Here is a 20,661-nt window from a genome sequence, read left to right on the forward strand (position 1 = left end):
GCAAGGAGACAGTGTATCCATGGAAATTTTTATGGGAAAGCAAACAAAAATTCTTCAGGGTGAGAAGCTGCAGAGTAACTGTCCTTGATGTTGGAAAGCAAGTCCAATACTGACCACTTTATTCTTTAGCTGTGGCACAGCACTTACATGGGCTTAAGGCTTTAAGTTGAGAGAAGCTCTGATTATCCTGCTATGGTTTCCCACTTTATCAGAAATTTTGTGCACAAATTTGGTTGTAATGGTGGCTTAGTTATGGGCTTTTTTTTTTTTTTTCTATTGTGTTTTATTGGATAATTTCATTTATTAATGGGGAACAAGGAAACCAGAAATGACCTGTTTAAGTGGGATGTATTTCTAACAGAATGATTTTTTTGTTATTTGAGGCTCGATTGGTTTGTTGTTTAGTTGTTTTTGTTTGTTTGTTTTTTTTAAAAAAAAAAGCTCTGTCTTCAACTGATAAGCTTTTTAAGAGCTCATTTTCATTTGTTGCTGAACAACATCTAGCTCAGCGAAGGCAGTTCCAGTTGCTCTCCGGAAACTATTTCAATAGAAATATTTATTTATGTTTAATGGTAGCTAGTTGATGACAAAGAACAGTGAACCATAGCTGGAGAGCAGCCTGCCTTACTATGGAAACAAAATGGTCCATCACATGGTGGAAGAACAAACTGTTTCACTTGGACATTTTGATTGTAAGAACACTGTACCTAGTTGAGCATGTTTAATTTGAAAGTAGGTCGTTATTCTGCAGCTGTACAGCCTAACAGGATGAAGTTTGATGCATAGCCCAGAAAATTTATAGTGGCTATGCTTCTTGCTGAAATGAAAAATAGTGAGGAAGCTGATGTGTTCATCAGTTTGGGCCAAATTTTTCTAGCAGTTCTACCCATTAAATGTTGGGGATGTGGAGATTAAGGATGTATGAGTAATTCATATTAGAATTAGGCTTCTTTTAAGGAATATTTCATGGAGATGATAAATATCACATGAAAAAAATTGCTGGTTTTGTTCTTAGGAACTGTATCATCAAAGAACTGTGGTGTGTGCTTACTGACCTGTGATAAAGACAAGACAGCCTTATAGGAATAAAACTGAGAAGTGTGTGTGTGTGTGAATCTTTTTTTTTTTTTTTTTTACATAATTCTTTACATCCTTGTATATGTGTTAGGTTTTTTGTAGGAAACTAACTCAAAGTTTGTAAAATTAAGTAAAATTTTGCTTCAGATTAGAGACATACTAAACTGCAGAGATTCAGAAGTCTTGGTTTTATATGCCTGTGTCTTTTAGATGTTCAATTACATGAGAATCAGGAAGCATTGATAAACATTAGCTTAGGTTTTGAAAAGCTGATAAAAGCAGAGTTAATTTTGAGCAATAGTTTGTCAATAGTCATACGTGAAGAGCAGTTTGACAAAACAGAAGTTTTATTTAGTAATTCAGATTCAGTGAATTTTGTGGGGTGCAAAGTTGCAGAAAGGTTTGATTCTTTCTTCGTATGAAACTATAGTGTCATTGTCAGCTTTCTATAAGTCTTGTGAATTGTTTATCCACTAGTATGCCTGAAAGATAAGGTGGCTTTATCTTCATCAAACGTTTGAGAATTAAGGTCTCTGATTCTGTAAGTACTGGGACTATAGGCTTACTTTTACATATACTTCAAGAGATTCATCATTACTGCAGTATTAAGCACATAATTTTTACATCATCATTATCATACTGGTAAGATAAACTACTGCACTTTTTTTTAATAGTGATATTAACTCCAATGTTGTCTTGATTCAGGTGTTGGAGCTGCTCGAGCTGGAAATCTTACTTTCATGGTTGGTGGAGTGGAACAAGAATTTGATGCTGCCAAAGAGTTGCTGACATGCATGGGTTCTAATGTGGTCTACTGTGGAGAGGTTGGAACCGGACAGGTAATGCTTCCTGAGGTGTTACTAGTTACCTCAGTCTTTTATTTTTGATGCTTTGTTTTTCTTGAATGATACCTACTCTTTTATTCCAGAACTAAATGCATGGTAATCTATCTTCATACTTGTTTGCTTGTTTACTTGTCTTCAACTATGTATTTATAAAATAACCTCATGACATTCTTCTCCAACGTTTTGTACAACTTAGTACCAAGACATCTGACTGGGTGCTTCTCCACACTGGATTGTTGAGATGATACTTCTTAGAGGACATAGATTTTAATTTTGTTTCTTCTCAATTTAGATTTTCTGAATGTGCTGAAGAACAAAGAGCCCCTACATGCCATGTATTCTAACTGAGCTACTGTACTAAGAAAAATTATTTCCCAATCTCTGAAGAAACCATAGGGCAGCTTTCATTGACTTTATACTATCATAAATCTGTTCTTACTGGTGCTTCCTTTAGAAGAGAGCTGTCAGAACGTATTTGATCATACTGTCCCAGACCTAGTTAAAGAAGATTCCTACATGTTATGTCTATGAAAATGCAGAAACTAATTGATGGTTTAACTTATTTTCAGGCTGCAAAGATCTGCAACAACATGCTCTTGGCTATCAGTATGATTGGAACTGCTGAGGCTATGAATCTTGGAATCAGGTTTGTTTGATTTTTGTATTGGACTGAGTAATTTTTTCTGTGTTAACAGTTTTTGTGTTTTACGGCTGACTTTCCCCGAGACAATGATGATTAGATGGCATAGATAAACTTTTGCCAGAAGTTCTCTTATAAAGCCATTAACATTCTAAAGGGATTATTTAACTAAAGCAGGACTCTTCAGAACAGAAATATTCTCTTGTATTTGCTGTATAGGTTGTTACATTCTGCATCTGAAGTTAAGAGTTCATTTATTCTGCTGTAGTGCAATGTACAGTGATGTTTGTCATGTATTATGAACATGCAGAGGTAATAGAGAGTTATCTTTTTGTTTGTATTCTAAGCTAGTGTATTCAGAGTATTTTACTCCCATATGGCTCGTTGGCTTTGTTTACTTTGTTAAATTGTTCCAAAATATATTGTAAAGTAAAGCTTCTAGTACAGTGTGTATATATCAAATTAAGATCAAAGCATAAAAAAGAAAATCTACCTTTCTGTTTGACTTTACCACTGCAGTTTGTCCTAATTGCCAAAACTACTTTGTCAAAAAGCTGGAGTATGCTCCAATACACTTTTATCAATGCTATAAGAGTACCATTTCTTTTCTAGCAGGTGGTATGTCTGACTTCTACGTGGCAACATATTCAAACAAAATTATTTTTCCTTTCCAGTTGTAACCTATTTATTTTGCTGTGGTCTTTGAGATTTTGGGTTTTTTTTTCCCAATAGAGTGCATTAAAGTACCAGTTCAGTATCACAGTATTTGAACCTTTAATAAATTCTTCTAGACACATCTAAATCATTTGCAAATTTATAGACAGAGAAGTCCTATGTTTGAAGAGATTATCTTGCAATTGTGTATCTTTTAAGGGCTCTTCATGAATTATTTATCTGCACAGTAGCATCCTTAAAATTGGCCTGCTAAAACTACAGATATTGTAGATACTTATCAGGTGAGCTTTAGACCGTGTGTTCATGTGGATTTGATATACTATAAAAACAGCAAGAGGGCATCAAATGCTTAAATAAATAAAAAAGAATGCCTACATATGCACACATACACAAGGCAATGTAATGGATTCACATTTCCTCTTAATTACCATATCAAGATGCAGTTGTTTTATTGAATTGCCCTTGTCTCAGATGTTAGACTATCTTGACCTATTAAGTTGTCATGTTGTAATTGAGATAAAAGAGGAATTTGCTTTGCATCAGTGCTAATTGGTTTATCAATATCCTGTACCATTTACATTTTAAAATTGAGAGCCTGTAAGATACTGAAGCATGTCTGCATCAAGCCATAATAAAAACAGTAGCATTGTTTACAACTATTGTAATCCAGTGTAGTGTAAAGCTTTCATCAGGTTCTGTTTTAAGTCATGGTTCACTTAATAAAGCATATGCAACTGATTTTTCATTATATTTTTATCTACATTTGTAGGAATTATTAGAGTTAAAATTGAAGATGGAATAAAATCAAGACGTTTGGAAGACAGATATTCTGGGCATGTAAGCCCTGTGCAGAATGAGTTGATGTCTGCAGTCACTGTAGCTTGAAGGTGTTTAGAATTTTCATTTTGTCCTTTTCCAGTTTAAATTTTGGCTGAATTTGTATACAGCATTTGTAAGCAAAAATCCATTGTGAAGGGGGCAATATACAAACCTTCCTACCCTACAATCATGATAATCAAGAAGGAACTGTACTTACTGTAGAAGAATCCTGCTGATTGTAACCTGAATTATACAAAGACCTGAATCTCATTTAGTCTGAAACTGCATGAGATTTAAGACAGAGGCAGTAATTTAAAGCCTTATGAAGTAATTTAGAACCCTTGTATTGATTTTAATGTGTTGCGATTTAAATCCTGGAGAAGATGACTTCTGCTTATAACTAGAATAAGAACTTCACACTTTTGGTGTGTACAAATGTCTTTTTTTCAAGTCTAAAACTCAAAGGATAGTGTGGCTGCTTAGACTGGAGAGAGTAGGAAGTTGAACTTGATTTATTAGATGGATGCATATCTGGTGAAGAAAGTCTGACTCTGACCTAATAATGGTAAAGGACACTGGAAATCTAAAAAATTCATAATATGAGCTCAGACATGTTCTTAACTTTTAGATAGAACATAAAATATCTTCATGTCATACATTGCCTATATCTGCTACATCATTTAAATCTTGAGTTTTATGGACTTTGGATAATTAATTATTCAAAATATTGCTGACTGAACCAGATGTAACAGGAAAGTCATATTACAGCACCATACAGAAACCAATATATACTCTGAGCTTGTCTTCAAAACAATATTGATATTAATTCTATTAATAAACTACATCTTCTCTAATGTTTCCATAGACAATGCAGCCTAAATTTTCATTTTCTGAAGGAGAGTTACTGTTAAATTCATTTCAGATTTTTAAATTGTATCTGCTATTGTTTTGTTTATTTTATATTTGAAATTAGAGAATTTTTCCAAACTTCAACGTAAGTAACAAACAGAATGTGGTAAGGAAGGAAAACTGACATTAATGAGCAGAAATTTCACAATAAACTCCCAGAAAAATACGCAATATTGCTATGTAATTTCTGCGTTTATATTCCACTTCTTTCCTGCTTTACACAAACATCATCTTTATTTACTAATCATCTTCATTTACTAACGAAGATGTCCATTTTCATTGAAAGTGATTTGGTTTAGATTCCAAAACTAATTTAAAAAAAAAAAAATCCATTCTGAGTTCTGACCACTGAAATGCTTGTTTTGTTATGTTTTATTTTTTCTATTAATTTCCTGATGCTTTATGAATGTTGCTACTAAAAGAAAGTGTGGCAGACATTCTGGAAATGAGTTCACATTGTTATTTATATTCTCTTTTTTTCTAGCAAGATAGTGCAACTTATAAGTAGAAAAATCTTGAGTAGATTTTGCTATATGGTTTTATGGATAATGTGCATATTGCAAAATACTGTAGTGACTTACTGTGTCAAACCAACACACAGAGTAAATGTAAACTTCACAAATAAAAAATAATGCATTAAGTGATCTGTCCACAGCCAAAGACTATTTTTCTTTTTCTTTTTGCTGATCATCTCAGTGTCAGTAACTTTCTTTTACTGAGCCCTGAGTTCCAGTGAAACAATGTCTATCTAATAATAGCAAAATAAAGCTCAGAAATGAAATATTGCTGATACCTGGTTTGTGTTTAGGTCAGATGGAAGTTACTGCCTATCAGGAAGTTTGCGGTCCCTTCAGAACTGCCTGCACAGACTCAGGGAAGGGCTTATGTGGTGACACAAGGCAGGGCAAGATTGCTCAGTATGGTTGGATATAAGGGACCAGGAGACCAATAAGGGCTCTATGGCAGTAATCTCACTGCAAAATCACTTTTGTACTTCCAACAGCAGAGAAAGTCATCTCTATGAGGAGGGACTGCAGTGTCACGCAGATTTATGCCAAAAGCTGCAAATACAGCTCTTCCCTAAGCAATTTTACTGTGTATGGATTTGTGCCTGCTTTTTTAGATACATAAAGTGAAAAGATGGTAAAAGTACTTTGCCCTCTGATGCTGAGTCTAAACATGGTTTCAGTCTTTAGATCTGTTTTCTGTGGGCACCCCTGAGCTGTAGATGGAATACATGAGCAGAAATGGGAGTCAACAGCGTAGAGAGGAGCGTATGATGCAGGCTGAGGGATGATTAGCCCTGGGCACATTCCCACTGCAAATTTTAGAAAGAGTACCTTGCAAAATAATTCCTCCAAGAGCACTGTGGCTCTGCTGTCTTTGGTATGGGGCTATAGCTAAGTCTTGTGAAGGTTAGTAATGACACTCGAAAGCACTTACCTTGTTTAAAATTCCAGTGGCAAAGTCATTTTTAGCTGTGATAGAAGGGTCCTGAGTTTCTGCTTGAATATTTGCAACTTCATATGGTATTTATCTGAAGCATCTCAAGAAGGGAAGCTCTTAACAGTTGAGCTACTTCAGTTGTTACACCTTAAAATTAAATCAGGATGTATCTTTTTTGTGATATGCCATTTCAATTTTTCTGTCTTCCAGACTGAAATCTTAGAAGAGTGTATGAAAATTTCTGTATGTGGTTTTGTCAAAGCTCAGCAAAACTTGAGTTTTGAGCAGGGATCCTACTTTAACCATTTGTTTTGGTCTGTTGCTGAGTTTCTACTGTTCAGTTCATTAGGAATGTTATCGAAGAAGCATTGATTTGAGGGAAGCAATTGTTTTTGCTTTATAATAAGTACAGTTAATACATGGGCTTCTTTTCTGCTTATAAGGGAGAAAAACATTTTGGTAATTGTAAATTCACACGCACATGCACAAGCTCTTGCCACATCCAATGGCAAGTTGTTATGGGGACTGGCAGACTGTCATCATTTTGATAGCTTGAGCAGTATATCTCTTGAACAGCGATGGAGCTCTTATGCAGAGAGTATCATATGTTCCCAGCCAATTTACAGGGAAACAGCAATAACATTTTATCATGGTTGAGAGCCCAGTAGCTGCTTCCTATTAAACTTGCCCTTTCAGATACCTGTCTTGGATTAATTTGTTGATTTCAAATGGAAACTCAGTCTTCTCCACTGAAGCATGACTTTCTAGGATAGACTCTCACTGAATGACAATTACTGTATATTCTATCCGGTTTCAGACCATTACAAGCTTTGGGCACACTGGAAGACAGAGGACTTCTTCAGTAACTGATTTTAATATACGTCTAATTTTAACTGTCAGTTATATATGCACCAGTGGATGAATCCTCAGAAAGATGAAATGCAAAGCACTTCTAACTTGCTCTTATTAATGATACACTTGCTGCAAAGGAGAAAAAAATAAAATTAGGTTCAGGTCTCCCGAAGAGAATCTGCATGGTGTTTAAGAGCAATGAATTTTGAAGAAGCAGAGATTTAAACTGACAGTATCTTCCTTTTTCATTTCTTATAGCAAAAGTGTGCCAGATCTAGTGCAGACAGTATTTGAGATATATCTGTATAATACACATATATCTTTTAAAGTACACTTTCACAGAGAAGTAGTTGGAACACTGTAAGAAGAGCATTCTTTGGGAGGGTTATCTGCATTTTGCGTCATACTCGTAGCAGTAATTATGGGACTCTGCATGCAGCTAGATATGGCACAAGCAGGCACTACAATACCTATCTGGATGTAACAATTATAAGGAAACAAACAAACCAAGAGATTTGTTTTGGCCAAAAAAGCAACCTTGCTGTATTTGAAAGCTCAAGCATTGTCTGTTCCCAGTGTGGGTTTTTTGGATGACTACTATTAAAGCAGTTATTCAGAGTGGCTCTTGATAAAGATGTTGATACCCTATGCAAGATGCAATTCAAATACTGTGAAAATATATTGGTGCTGGAAAATATTTAAAAAAAAAAAATAAATGGCCATTGAAAGCATTCAGTTGAGTCAGAAGGTTGTAAAAAAATGGGGAGGAAAATAAAGCTTGGTCCCATTCAGGATATCAGGGAACTTGCTATTGAATTCCAGGGGCTGCTGCAGCATTTCGTAAATAAGAGTGCACAGCAGTAATGCTAAAAAGCTACCTTTGCAGCACAGAATGTGATCTTGCTTTGTATTAGGAGGGCAGGATTGCAGGAGACACATGCCATTAGGGAAAAAAAACCCATGCTGTAGGGTCCACAGTCTTAAATGTAGTTTTTTCAAATCCAAAATGCCTACTGGAATAAATAGACATAAATTCTAGCAACGATTCCATTGGTAATGAGCTTTTCTCATCTACAGATTAAAACCTTGAGTGCTACAGCACCTGGAAGCAGTGTTAGGATCACCATGGCTATGCAGATCTGCAAAAAGTCTGTGGTGTAAGAGCTAGAGTGTTGATTTCTATATAAAACCTTTATAGAAGGCTGTGATATATCCCTTTTAAAATCTGCTTTTCTCATCTTGGGTTGTCACTAGAGATAATTCCCTTGCTTTCTTTTTTGTCATGAGCCTAACTGAACATTTGTACAGGGCCAGATAAACTGCTGCTGCTTGTCATTGGTCTAAATGCAATTGGTGTAAAATTACACTTGCAACTTAATATCAGCATAAATGTTAATTCATAAGAGGGTTAATTTCCTATAATATTGAAGAACTTTCAGGGTCTACATTGAGCAGCAGTTTATGCCATCAGCTCCGTGATAGGACAAATGATGTTTCTACTTGGACAAGCTTTGTTTTATCAGGATCAGTAACCTTATCAACAGTTGACCCAGAACTATAATATATTGTTCCGAATAGATAACATATGTCACAGTGAGAGGCCCACTTGCCTCATAAGCAGGAGTATGTAATGAAGATTTAAGAATAGTAAAGGAAAGAATGTACAGATGTATACAATAGTAATATTTTTTGAGAAGTGTAGCATTTTTGCTCACATTGTTAGAGCAAGATCATTTGTATTATCCTGCTTACATCAGAAATGCACTAGCACTCATGTATAAACACATCACACAAGTACTTTCATGCTGCCATACTTGCTTGTGAATTTTTTTACCTTGTTCAGCTTTAGAAAATATAATTTTGATAAGAAGAACCAGTATGTGACCTAGTAGGTAGCAGAACACAGAATGCCTTTTAGTAATTGAAATACGAGGGAACTACTGTTCTCAGAGGACCTTTATTTTGTTTGCACTTCCAAAATTGCTAGGTGAAGGGGATTCACTTAGTGCAAAAGGAAAATAGCTCTGAAAACCTACTGCTTAAATGGTGGATTGATGCTCTTTAATTTAAGATACAGCATCCCTACCCCCAATATCAATACTCTGTCATTTTTCATGACTTACAATAAAGGGAGAGAAATGACAGTATGGTCCTAAGATATAAAACAAGTCACCCATGTCTTGTGCATTTTGACATTAACACTTCTCTACCTTGACCTTTGACAGATTAGGCCTTGACCCAAAGCTGCTGGCCAAAATCCTAAATATGAGCTCAGGTCGCTGTTGGTCAAGCGACACATACAACCCAGTTCCTGGAGTGATGGAAGGAGTACCATCTGCTAATAATTATCAAGGTGGCTTTGGAACAACACTCATGGCAAAGGTACATAACACTCGCGTGTAAACGTACAGTTGCTTCTCTCTCGTCTTCTAGCAAACGTTCTTCTCAGTGAAAATTTATGATTACAGGGAAATAGTGTGCATGAACAGGGGGGAATCCAACCTCTTACCGTATCTCTGAATTAATGAGTTGTATAGGGGGCTTTTCCTTAGCCTCCAGCCTCTTTCTAGCCTCTCTTACTGCTGAGCAACTCAATGAGATTATATGCACTGTCTTTTTGAGTTCTGCCTAACCCAGGAGTCCTGGAGGACTTGTGTGTACAGCAAGCATTCAGCAAGCCATTTAGGTGCCTCTACTGCTGTAGAATTTAGGAGCCTAAACTCAAGAGAGCAATCCAGGGAAATCCAAGTGACCTAATTAGGTGCAAATCAGTGGCATAAGCATCTAAGATTTTGGGCCCAATCTCTTCCAGATACCTTAAACTGTGCTACTGGACATGCCCTCTAGCATCTTCTTCCTTGCTAAAAAACTGCTTATGTGCTTGTCTTTCTTCCTAAGGCCATTTGGAATGCAGAAAGCAGACAAGTTTCAACCCACACCCCTGCAGACTGATTTTCTGCAGGTATCTGCACCATGCTGTGGGCTTTCCTGCATTGTCTTTATTGGTGGCAGAAATAGTGCTTTTTGTAATAACCTAGTAATTTAAATTACTCATCCATGAAGTGGGAGATCTGGGGTTTAGGTCCTTCGCAGCATGAGGAAGTTGCAACCTACAGTTATCCCATCCCGGGAGAGTGCACTTACTGCCATGCTCATGGCTGTTGTAGTAAAAGCACTGCCCTGAGTCACTCTGCGTTCAGGAAAGCAAAACTCTTAGAGGCTAGAGGAAACTAGGCAAGGAGATTAGGACTCTGCATCCCACTGATGAGGACACACAGTTGGAGGAAGGAACTCTGACTCTTGAACTACTTCTGCATTTAGCACGATGATTGCCTAAGGTAAAACCAGCCCTGGAAGAGATCTCTCATCTAAGCATGTAAGTGCAGGAAATAATTTCACACTGAATTCAGTGGGGATACTGTCCTGAGGGAGGCATTTGAGTTCATAGAGGACAGGTTTTAAGGCATACCAGTTTATGAGTGCTCCCAACTGGTTAGGCATTCTGGCCATTTTCAGCTTTTCCATCAACAGTGGAAGTTAAGAACTTAAAACTAAAACAACATTCTCAGAGCCAGTGATCAAATTCAGATATTGCCATGCAAATCTCCACAGTGCTGGAGTTCCTGTATGTAATATCTGCTTACTGATACTGTTTCTGTTGTTTTGCAGTTGATTTATGTCAATTGGTACATTTGCACATTCAGTGGCATTAGCCAAATTCTGTCCAGAGTGGGTCCAGAGTGTTTTGCATGTGGTAGCACCAAAAAATTTTGCTAATGTGGCATGGCTCAAAACCCCTTAATGGTTGGCCTGCAACATTTTATATTTATGGACCGACAACCAGGAGCTTTCACTTCTTTGAGGGATGTGTTAAAATATTGGAAAGCAGCAGTTTTTACGTCACATTCACGTCATTGAACATAGAGGACAATAAAGTTTTATTTAAGTTATTGATTTATGAAATGTGTTAGGTTATTGTTTGGATTTTGCCAGAGCTATTGATTAGAGATAAGCAACCTGATCCTGGCCCTGCCTCAGTACTCTTGTTTCCGTCTTGTGGGCTGTTTTCAGAATCTGTTCTGAATGTTGCGCCCTGTTTCACCCTGCTGTCTCTGTTCTCATGATTAATAACACTTACTCTTGTCCAGAATAACCTCATATTATAAATGTGATGGAGACACATATTTTCCTTCCCTCCCTTTTAAATTTCTTTGTAAAGAGTTTTTTTCTTTTGGCATAAGAAGGATCTTCATCTCCTCTGTAATCTGCCTTGAATAGATCTTCCTTTCATTGGAGGAATAGCATCCTGGCTTGGGCCTGTTGAAACTGCCAGCTTTTGGTTATAAAGCATCAGTGGTAACTAAGAGGAATGTTCCTCAGAGAGGTCTGTAATTGCTGTTCATCTCTTCTGACTATGCCTTTCCTGCCAGTCCTGAAAGGTGCCTTCTCTAGACTGGAATCCTCAGTAAGAAGGGAAGACACTAAATTCCTCTCATGCCTCTTGAACAATGCTATGTTATTCTATATAGATGGAAGATTACTTGAATGAGTAAGTAGCCAAGACAGCTGATCTTTCTCAAGATATTATTTGGTGCAGTGGTGACCTCTTTTAAGACACTGCTCCTTAGGTTGTGGAAACTTTTGCTACTATCCATTTCATCCTAGTATGTGACGTATCATGCAGTTCGTGAATTTTTTGAGTTAGGTGCTTTTTTTCTGGGAAATACTTTTGCCGCTTAAGAAAAAGCAAAAGCTGTATTCAATGGAAAAAGAGATAGGTACAGCCCTGCGGTTGAGAAGAAGGTACTCCACAATGGAAATATCTGAGAGTGATGCAGTAACACGGTCACTAAGCTTAGTTACTAAACTTCAACTTACTGTTGACATATCAGATATGTTAGAAGTCAAAGGCTTTTTTAAAAATATTTTGCCAGCAATTGATCTCTCAAAGCAAGCCAGAGGATCCTTATTTTAAGTGTTCAGGACAGAAAAGTTTGTTAGACACTTCTGAAAAGCTTTTCAGTCTTGAAATCTTGATACTGAAACATAGAATGAACTTAATGTGAAACCTGCTCTAAAGATTTTGCATTTAAAAAATCTAGTTTACTTGCCATCTTTATGTCTGAGGCATTGCAGGCCAGAAGTTCTGTCTTTCATTCACAGCAAAGTTGCTAATTGAATGTCTTCTTTGAATCCTGAGAAGAGCTAGATTTCTGTCATACTGTTCTTGACTCACATCAAGACAGCTTCTGAGCTTTATTCCAAATGGCAGTTTCATTTACATCAACTGCAAAACAAATGTAAGGAACCAAGTATTTCCAAAGTGAGCACTGGAAGCAGATTCTGAAAGAGAATGTTTCACTATTCCAAGATGGGGAAAAGCGGGTTGGAATAGTCAGTACAGTGAGACATCTGGAAGATCATGTCAGTTCCAAAGAGTATGAGAGGACCCATAAACTATGCTCTGATTTTTATTTTTTCCAAAAAAGTCATCGAAGGGTAAATTTCTTTCAGAGCTCTTCTGTATTATTTCACTTGAGAAATCTCCAGCCTCAAGAGAAAAGGTGCAAAATACTTCACAACCTGAAGCTAAAGATAAGATTTACTTATATTTTGTATTTTTTCACCTTCAGAGCTCTAATTTATAGAATGGAATTTAAAAAACCAAAACAACCTTCCTGCAGTTTGGAGACAGGAGTCCTTGTCCATTTAATTATTCAAATGTTGTCTGGTGTTTCAACCATCTTGAAGCCAGAGTTTCATTATTAGAGTGAACAGAGCTGCTTTATGAAATTGTATTTGTGCTAGCAGTCTATTCAGAATTTTCAGGGATTGCTTCTGTGAATGCCCCCTCGGAGAGAAATAGATCACAATTACCACTACCAAAACCGAGCACCGTCACTAGTTTGGAGTTAGATGATTTTGCCATTCTACTACTTCATTACATCATTTAAGCTTTGTTGAATAAAATGGATAATATGGCAACAGGTTTCACCAAGAGGGTTTAGAAGAGGCTAAGGAATATGTCATGGAATATCTTATTATAAGTGAGGTTAAAGTAACTGTTCCTAGATTTGTCAGGTCATAAGTCTTTCAAGAGAATTACTACAAAAGAAAGAATGATCTGCCCTGATGCAGATGAAGAATATTTTTGATCCTATGACATCTGATATGTATGTTTTTCCCATTTTCCTAGATCTTGAAGTCATTCAAGGGTAATAGGAAGAGTAACTATAATTCTGATTTGTATCAGAATGACCTTTATAGAGCCGATTTACAGATCGAAGTGACATTTAGAGAGTAGAGTAAGATCTTGAATTTTCTTGTGCTAATTCAAATTCAGACACACAGAAAGTAAAGACCTGTCTTGTAAGTCATCCCTGAGAAGCCAAAGGTGCTCTCAGCAGTACTACAGTCTCTCAGTTCTTCTGTATCAAAGATTTGTTATTTTTTAAAAAATAAAACCACAGCAAATTCTATAAACCACTATAGTCCTGGGTGGACAGAAAATCCAAGCACTTCCTAGTAACACTTGAGAGATTCTTTTGCTACTTTCTTGAAACTTGGACTGCAAAATTGATTTCATTAGCAAGACCTTATAAAGGCAACCTTCAGTGCAGGCATTACTTTCATACTGTTTATATATCCGGACCCTTGTTAGCTTTCCCTTCTTTGGTTGATTTCATGTCTGATTCAGCTTAGAATTCAAGACATCCTCCAGCCTATCTTGTAATTTCTGTCAACCATGCATGCAGCTGACTATTTCTAGCTAACCATAGTTAGTCAATAGTACCTGGTACTTGCCTTTGAGTTCTGTCCCATTTATTTCAGATTATAGCTGTAGTTGACCAAGGACTCTTGGAGGACAGATTTCAAATTCATCCTCTTTGCAACCTCCCCTCCTTTTTTTTTCCCCCAAAATTTAGTGTTTAAAATGCAGTAGAATTACTTCATCTTCAGTCATTAAAGAAGACTTTGAGGTGTAACAGACTCAGGACAGTCCCCTGAAGAATTCTTGAATACATCCTTCCAGTTGGGCTGCAAACCATCCATATTCACAAAATGGCATATGGCTCTCATTTTGCTATTAACTGGTCACTTTACAGTAAATGTATATACGCTAAATGGCTTCAATTTTGTTGTTATTCAAATCCCTCCTGCTTGATTTTTAACCTGTTTTTAGGAAGATGTCTTCTTGTCTGAACAAGTGAATGATGCCATTAGAACCAATGTGAATTGCTTAAATGAATAGCCAGGGAAATTTTTTGTGGAGATGACATAACAAAGTGGAGAAAAAGAGTCTGAGTCTTGCTGCCAGGTTATATAGTGATGTAGAATCTTAAAATTCCTCCTGTCCTGAAGGAGGTTGCCTGCCTTGCAAAGTGTAGGATTTTTCTCTTGAATAACATTGAGTTACTGTTTTAAAAACTAAAAACTAAACAAGAGTCCCTTTTTCCAGGACTGATATTTTAAGGCTGGAGTATTGTATTTGTTGGCAGTAAAGTTCTCTTTACAATGGAAGCCAAATAACCTATAATATGTGCATGGCTATTTATATCCTTGTTACTTCTCCCCTGACTTTTTCCTTCCATTCTTCCTCTCTGCTCACTTCCTCCCTCTTCTCCTTCCCCACAGGATCTTGGCTTGGCCCAGATTTCTGCCACCAACACTAAGACACCAGTTCCTCTGGGATCCCAGGCACATCAGATCTACAGGATGATGTGTGCAAAAGGCTATGCCCTGAAAGACTTCTCAGCTGTGTTCCAGTTTTTACGTGAGGAGGAAACCTTGTGAGCTGTCCTTTGGAAATGGAGGCAATAACAAACCACATTTTTTTACCCTTATAGCTCGTTTGAGAAGTATGTCAGTTTAATCAAATACTGTGCATCCTGATCCCATACAGACTAATCATCTTTGGTTGTCTAGATCACAGCGAACTCCAGGGTTTTTCATAATTCCTGAAAATCAAGCCAGAGGAAGAGATTGTTTGGCAATTAGCCAGACAGTGATTTCTTTTTTTTTTTTTTAAGAACCATCAAAGTGGGGTTTTTTCACTATATGCAATAAATAAATATTTTTTTTATGAAACACTTAACGGTTTGCGTATAAAATAACTTACATTATGGCTACAAACTTAGATGAATCTTGAATAGTAAGAGAATGTTATATAGTGATTTTATGATATATAGTGATCTATTAAAATTAAACATTAATACTTTATGGAAAAAGGGAAGATTTGTTCGAGGAAGAAACACAACTTGAGATGGATTTTTTTTTTCCTTGAACCTACTAGCCTTGAGGTGATCAGTAGTGAATTTTTCCTGGGATTCAGGCTGCAGATTAAGTTTATAGGCACTCATTTCTAAGTGGAGAGCTGTTACAGCATGTTTACCTGATAGACTTAGTTAAAATAACATAGAATGTGTGTCCCTCTTGTAAAGCTCCATTATTGTATTTTACTAACCCAATTTTATATTTTCTTGTATTCTGTCACACATTTTCAGAACTCAAGAACAGCACTTACCAGAAGTTCTAACAAAGTGTACATTTGTTTTAGGCTATTACTGAAGTATTTTAAATCTAAACAAACGCCATTATTTTGAAAAGAAATAAAAATCTATACTGGTAAATAGCTGCTGTATGATTATTTGCACTTTTTTATGCACTCTTGTACACACACAATTAACCAAAAACTTGTACTAAGTGGTCTTATTTTTTAATTTGCTTGGTTTTCTACAGGTTATCTTGCAAAACCAATCTTTTCAAGAGCTTTTGTTGTGAATGCAGATGTGAAATGCTGGGGTTTCAACCCCAAGCCCCAAATTAAGGTTGACATATGGGTGATTCCCACAGCCCTTCACAAAGGGGTAGTGAATTTGCCTTTAGGCTTCCCTCCAGGGTGCAGCCAGCCTGGCAGGGAGAGCCATCAGGTAAAGGAGCCCCAGGTGTCCCACATTAAGTAAACAAAGGTCAGGTGTCCCACTCAGGGATAAAAGCTGGGACCCCTTGCAGGAAGGGGCAGTGTTTGTGAGGTAGATGCCCTGTGTGGAGTTCCCTGTTGGGGAAGGATCTCCTGCCTCCCTGGAACTGGGCTCCAGTCAGGTCTGGCCTTTCTAAACATGGGCTGTGTAGAGATTCAGTGTGTGGCTTCCTTAGTCTTATGTATTTGGCTTAACTTGTCTGTCTCCCATCCCTTCTATGGGAAACTGCATTTCGCCATTTATTCCACCCATTGTTGGTTGTGTGGTGTCATTGTTGGGGTCAGTGGGATTGATGTTGATTATGTATAATCTGACTTGTTTGTACCCCCAGTGCTCACCCATGTACTGACCCTTTTGTATCAAATACAATTTAGTTATCGGTTCATCTTTATGCTAGGCATAATAATTGGCAAAACAAGATGGTAATATATTTGCACATGTATTACCTTAACTATTCACCATCTCTTTGGTCTTGCAAAAGTACAGGTACACACTTGGCTTTATGAATGTAAATACTCATGTTGATTTCACTAGAACTCCTATTGAGACTTAACTTGCAGGCTCTAGGCTTAATGGTCAATTTACAATGGATTTACATTCCTATTTTGGTTGTATGATGGATCCTTTTATATTTGCACATTTGAGTAACAAAATTGCATGCTTGAATTAGCTCAGGTCTGAATAATCTGAGAACTTGGACACTATATTTTAACACATTAGTAACATCATACAAAAGTCACTAAACAGTATTGGTTGATCTGTTCTCCTTTCGGTTTTCTTTGAAAACTGTTTGACATTCTAGGTTATTCAGGGCTTTGGGGCGTATTAATGTTACATATTAATGTACAACTACCAGGAGCAATCTTACTTTTAAAAAGTTGTTTTTATCTCTTTTGATAAAACTACTGTTTCTACAGGATTGCATTTGCTCAGAAATTAGACACAAAACTACCTTCAATAAAAACTATTAAAGTTGTGAAGTCAACCACTCAAATGCTGGAAAACACAGAAACATGGAACCATAGTTGCAGATACGTGGTTCAACCTTGGATAACAGTTTGTAACATTTTTTCCTATGGGACTCCTACCTCACATAATACAAAGGATGGATCTAGTCTTATAATGAGTTTGGGATCAGGTACCGAAGAATGTTTTTGCCAGTAGAATCCTTGTTCATTTGGAAGTTCTATAATGGATGAGTTAAGGAATTGTAGGAAAGTCATAGTCAAATTTTTCTCCTCTATATTTGACTTGGAAATCTGGCTGTCATCAGCAGGACTGCTGAGAGATGCTTCCTTCTGTCCACCTTAGCCAGTAGCAGCATTTGGTATGAATGTGGTTGCTGGTAACTTGGGGTTTACCCAGGATTTACCTGTAACCCTGGGCTTGCAGGAGGCATAATTGTATTTTCTGAAGACTTTATGTGCGCACATAAATGTTGGGAGCCATGAGGGAAGAGAATATGCTCAGTGAGATACATTCTTTGAAGCTTTTAGCTTCTGAAATCATAAAGAGTCTGTTAAGCATGTGGAGACTTGGTTGTTATTTTTATATTTCTCCCAAAAGCTTATGGCTTAGGCTTCCTGGGGTTCATTTCTCCTTCCCCACAAGCTCTGATCAAATTGTAAATTCCTACTCCAAAGCATAGGGTGCTCAAGTTTGAGGAAAGGCTGCCAGAATGCTATTTTGGCAAACCAACAAATTGTTCTGTGGTCTCCTTCTTGGAGGAGGATTTTGGCTGAAATTATAAACGAAACAACAAAAAAAAAAACCAACAATACAAAAAACCTCAGCTTCAGGGCAGACAGCCAGCATGTAAAGTTTTAGAACAAGCAGCTAGTTTGTCAAAGTTCGAAACAACTTTTTAAATAAGTCTTATTATGGAAAGTGCCTTGAAAGCTTTAATGATGTCCAATACCTGAAGCCACTAATACAATTTATATTGGAATACAGAGTTTTTTCCTAATTTTGCAGGGGAATATTGTGTGACTGGATACATATAATGGTGGTGGTATTCATGCTAGCTATGGCTATGCTACATGTGCATATATATATACTGTATCTTTAGTTTGGGTTATACTCCTGGTCGATGGAAATTAAGTAAGTACTAAAACTATTGTCACTGCCAGAAACAGGTGTTGAAAACTGTAATTTGTTGAGTTGAACAGAAAGATTGTAAAATTGGTTGAATTTCTATGCTAATTACCTCCCAGTACATACACACAAATTAGGTGCAACAAATTAACTGCGTATTTTGTAAATGTCCCAAGGGAAACTTGAGGTAACTTCTTTTTTAAATTAGTTTGAATGTTAAACTAGCCCTCCCATCATGCTTACTTTGGAAACTCACCTATATCAAATGCATTTATTGACTAACAGGAAAACACTGACAACCAATAGAAGTGGTGATGGTTTTAAAAAAAAAAAAAATCCTAAGCAGCCTTCTCTCATTTATGATTCAGTATAACCTGTCTTAAGCAACTATTTTTGGTGGTCGTTTAACAGAGGAGGCCTTCTATTAAAACTGCTGAGTACTATATTGCTTTAACTTTATTTATGGCTCTTACAAGCCTCGGGAGGAAGAGGAGGTATTCTGACCAAGTAAAAGTATTATACGTGATATTCTGGCTCTGCTTTAATCAATGGGAATTTTGCCAATAAGTACAATACTGCCAAGACTTCACAGTGTGTGTTGAATGCCCACGTGATTCCGGTGCAGAGGTGGCCAAGATGCAGCTCTGGAGGAGCTTAAGCACATCCCTCTGGCAGGGATTGTGCCACACTACTGGCATCAGGATTATGAGAAGTTGGGTGGTGGCTGTGAGAGGAAGGAGCCAGCACGAGCTGCTGAAGGTGGTATTGCCAGTCTCCATCCCAGCCTTGTCCCACAGTGGATGAGAGAGGTGCTGAGGGGGACAGCTGCTGTCCCTGCCTGCCTGGAACAGAGCTACCTGTCTTTTAAATCTCATGGATCTTTGCCACAAGAAGATTTTATTAAATGGTTTATGGAACAGAAAGACTGGGGCCACCGCTGGAACAAGCAGAGAAGGGCTACTGTCATACAAGGGCTAATGTATTTATGCAATAGATGTCTTCCTATGGTTTTAGTCCACCACCTTGATTTCTAAGACCAAATCTATCAAGACACAGCTCTGAGGATACTAATTTGATACCTGTCTACCTGTGATAGCTGTTGCTTTCAATTTGTCTTTACATCATCATCATCTTCTCCTCCTTCATATAAAAATAGATGTAATTCAGCTTTTCTCAAGAAAAGTTGAGAATATTGTCTGTCTTACAAGGCTGGCTAATAAGTTGTGGAAACTTTGAAGCAGTTTAGAAACCTATGTCATGTTTTCTTGGTGCACAAACATAACATGAAACTACAGTTTTCTGCAGACTTAGACTTCTAAGACTCTCTTAAAGTTTAGGGGACTTGCAGAGGGGAAGCCTTTTTATTAACTTCAGTATCAAGATCTTAGAACTCTTACTGCAAGCCTTGCACATTTGAAAAATTGTATTTCAGTAGTGGGAGAAGTCTAGTTCAACATCTACAAATTAGAATAAACAGTGATTTTGAAAAGCTCCAGCTTTCCATAGCAAGGATGTCTTTGACTTCTGTGCAACAGCGTAATGGATGTATGGTCTTTAAAAGCTGCTGGTACTTTTAAAATTTGTAGCTTTCTATATGTGATTTGGCACAACCCATCTTGCATGATGGCACAGTTACACATTAATTTTTTTCCAATAAGACTAATAGCAACAATTACAAAGTTTTCTTGGACAGAAAATGAATATTTTTATGGTTGGTGTTTTTGATAGGTGTATGACATGGAACTAGGCATCCATATGGCAGTGATTTTTTTGTTGTTGTTTTGGCATTCATCATGGATTGTGAGCACTTGGGGTAAATTTAAACAGGTGGATAAACCTTTCAAAGGACTAAATGCCTCATAATAACTACTGTATAATTAAAAGCCGTCTGTCTTGCTCTGAATTTACACCCAACTCTTCCTTTTGACCTTGACCCTGAGATGAGGTCTAGATTTTCATTGGAGGTCGGAGATAACACAGTCTGTTTCTTCATTTAGTTTTACTGAGCCTCCATTAGTGATGACAGTGTTCAGTTTGTTAAAGTAAATGCTATATATAGAGATAATAAATGTGCTAACATATGTTTTATGAAGTTCACTGATTTAAAAAAAACTGGGAGCGCTGGACAAAACCATCTGAAATACACCTGATAAAAAGATAGGTTTGCATGTACATGAAATGCAGCTACCCTGGAAAGAAATGCAAATACTGTTAACAATACACTTCAGTCCTTAAAGTATTTTTAGAAAATAAATTAATTGTACTTTGTCATGTTGAAGTTCAAAGGAGGAACCAGACAAGTAAAACAAAAGTAGTAGCTTTC

General features: G+C 37.0%; 1 protein-coding gene across 1 annotated transcript in view; it reads left to right on the top strand.

Moving 5' to 3' along the window:
• The window catches only part of HIBADH (3-hydroxyisobutyrate dehydrogenase), a 76,696-nt gene extending 60,801 nt beyond the window's left edge, over positions 1-15,895 (top strand). Inside the window, exons 4-7 of the mRNA XM_026843395.1 lie at positions 1,783-1,916; positions 2,492-2,568; positions 9,489-9,645; positions 14,899-15,895. Coding sequence (XP_026699196.1) covers positions 1,783-1,916; positions 2,492-2,568; positions 9,489-9,645; positions 14,899-15,057 — 527 coding nt within the window. The 3' untranslated portion in view covers positions 15,058-15,895. The remainder of the gene's footprint in view (positions 1-1,782; positions 1,917-2,491; positions 2,569-9,488; positions 9,646-14,898) is intronic.
• The last annotated feature ends 4,766 nt before the right edge of the window (positions 15,896-20,661 follow it).

The sequence above is a fragment of the Athene cunicularia genome (assembly GCF_003259725.1).
Source record: "Athene cunicularia isolate RWA chromosome 2 unlocalized genomic scaffold, athCun1 chr2_part1, whole genome shotgun sequence".
In the NCBI taxonomy this organism is placed as follows: Eukaryota; Metazoa; Chordata; class Aves; order Strigiformes; family Strigidae; genus Athene; species Athene cunicularia.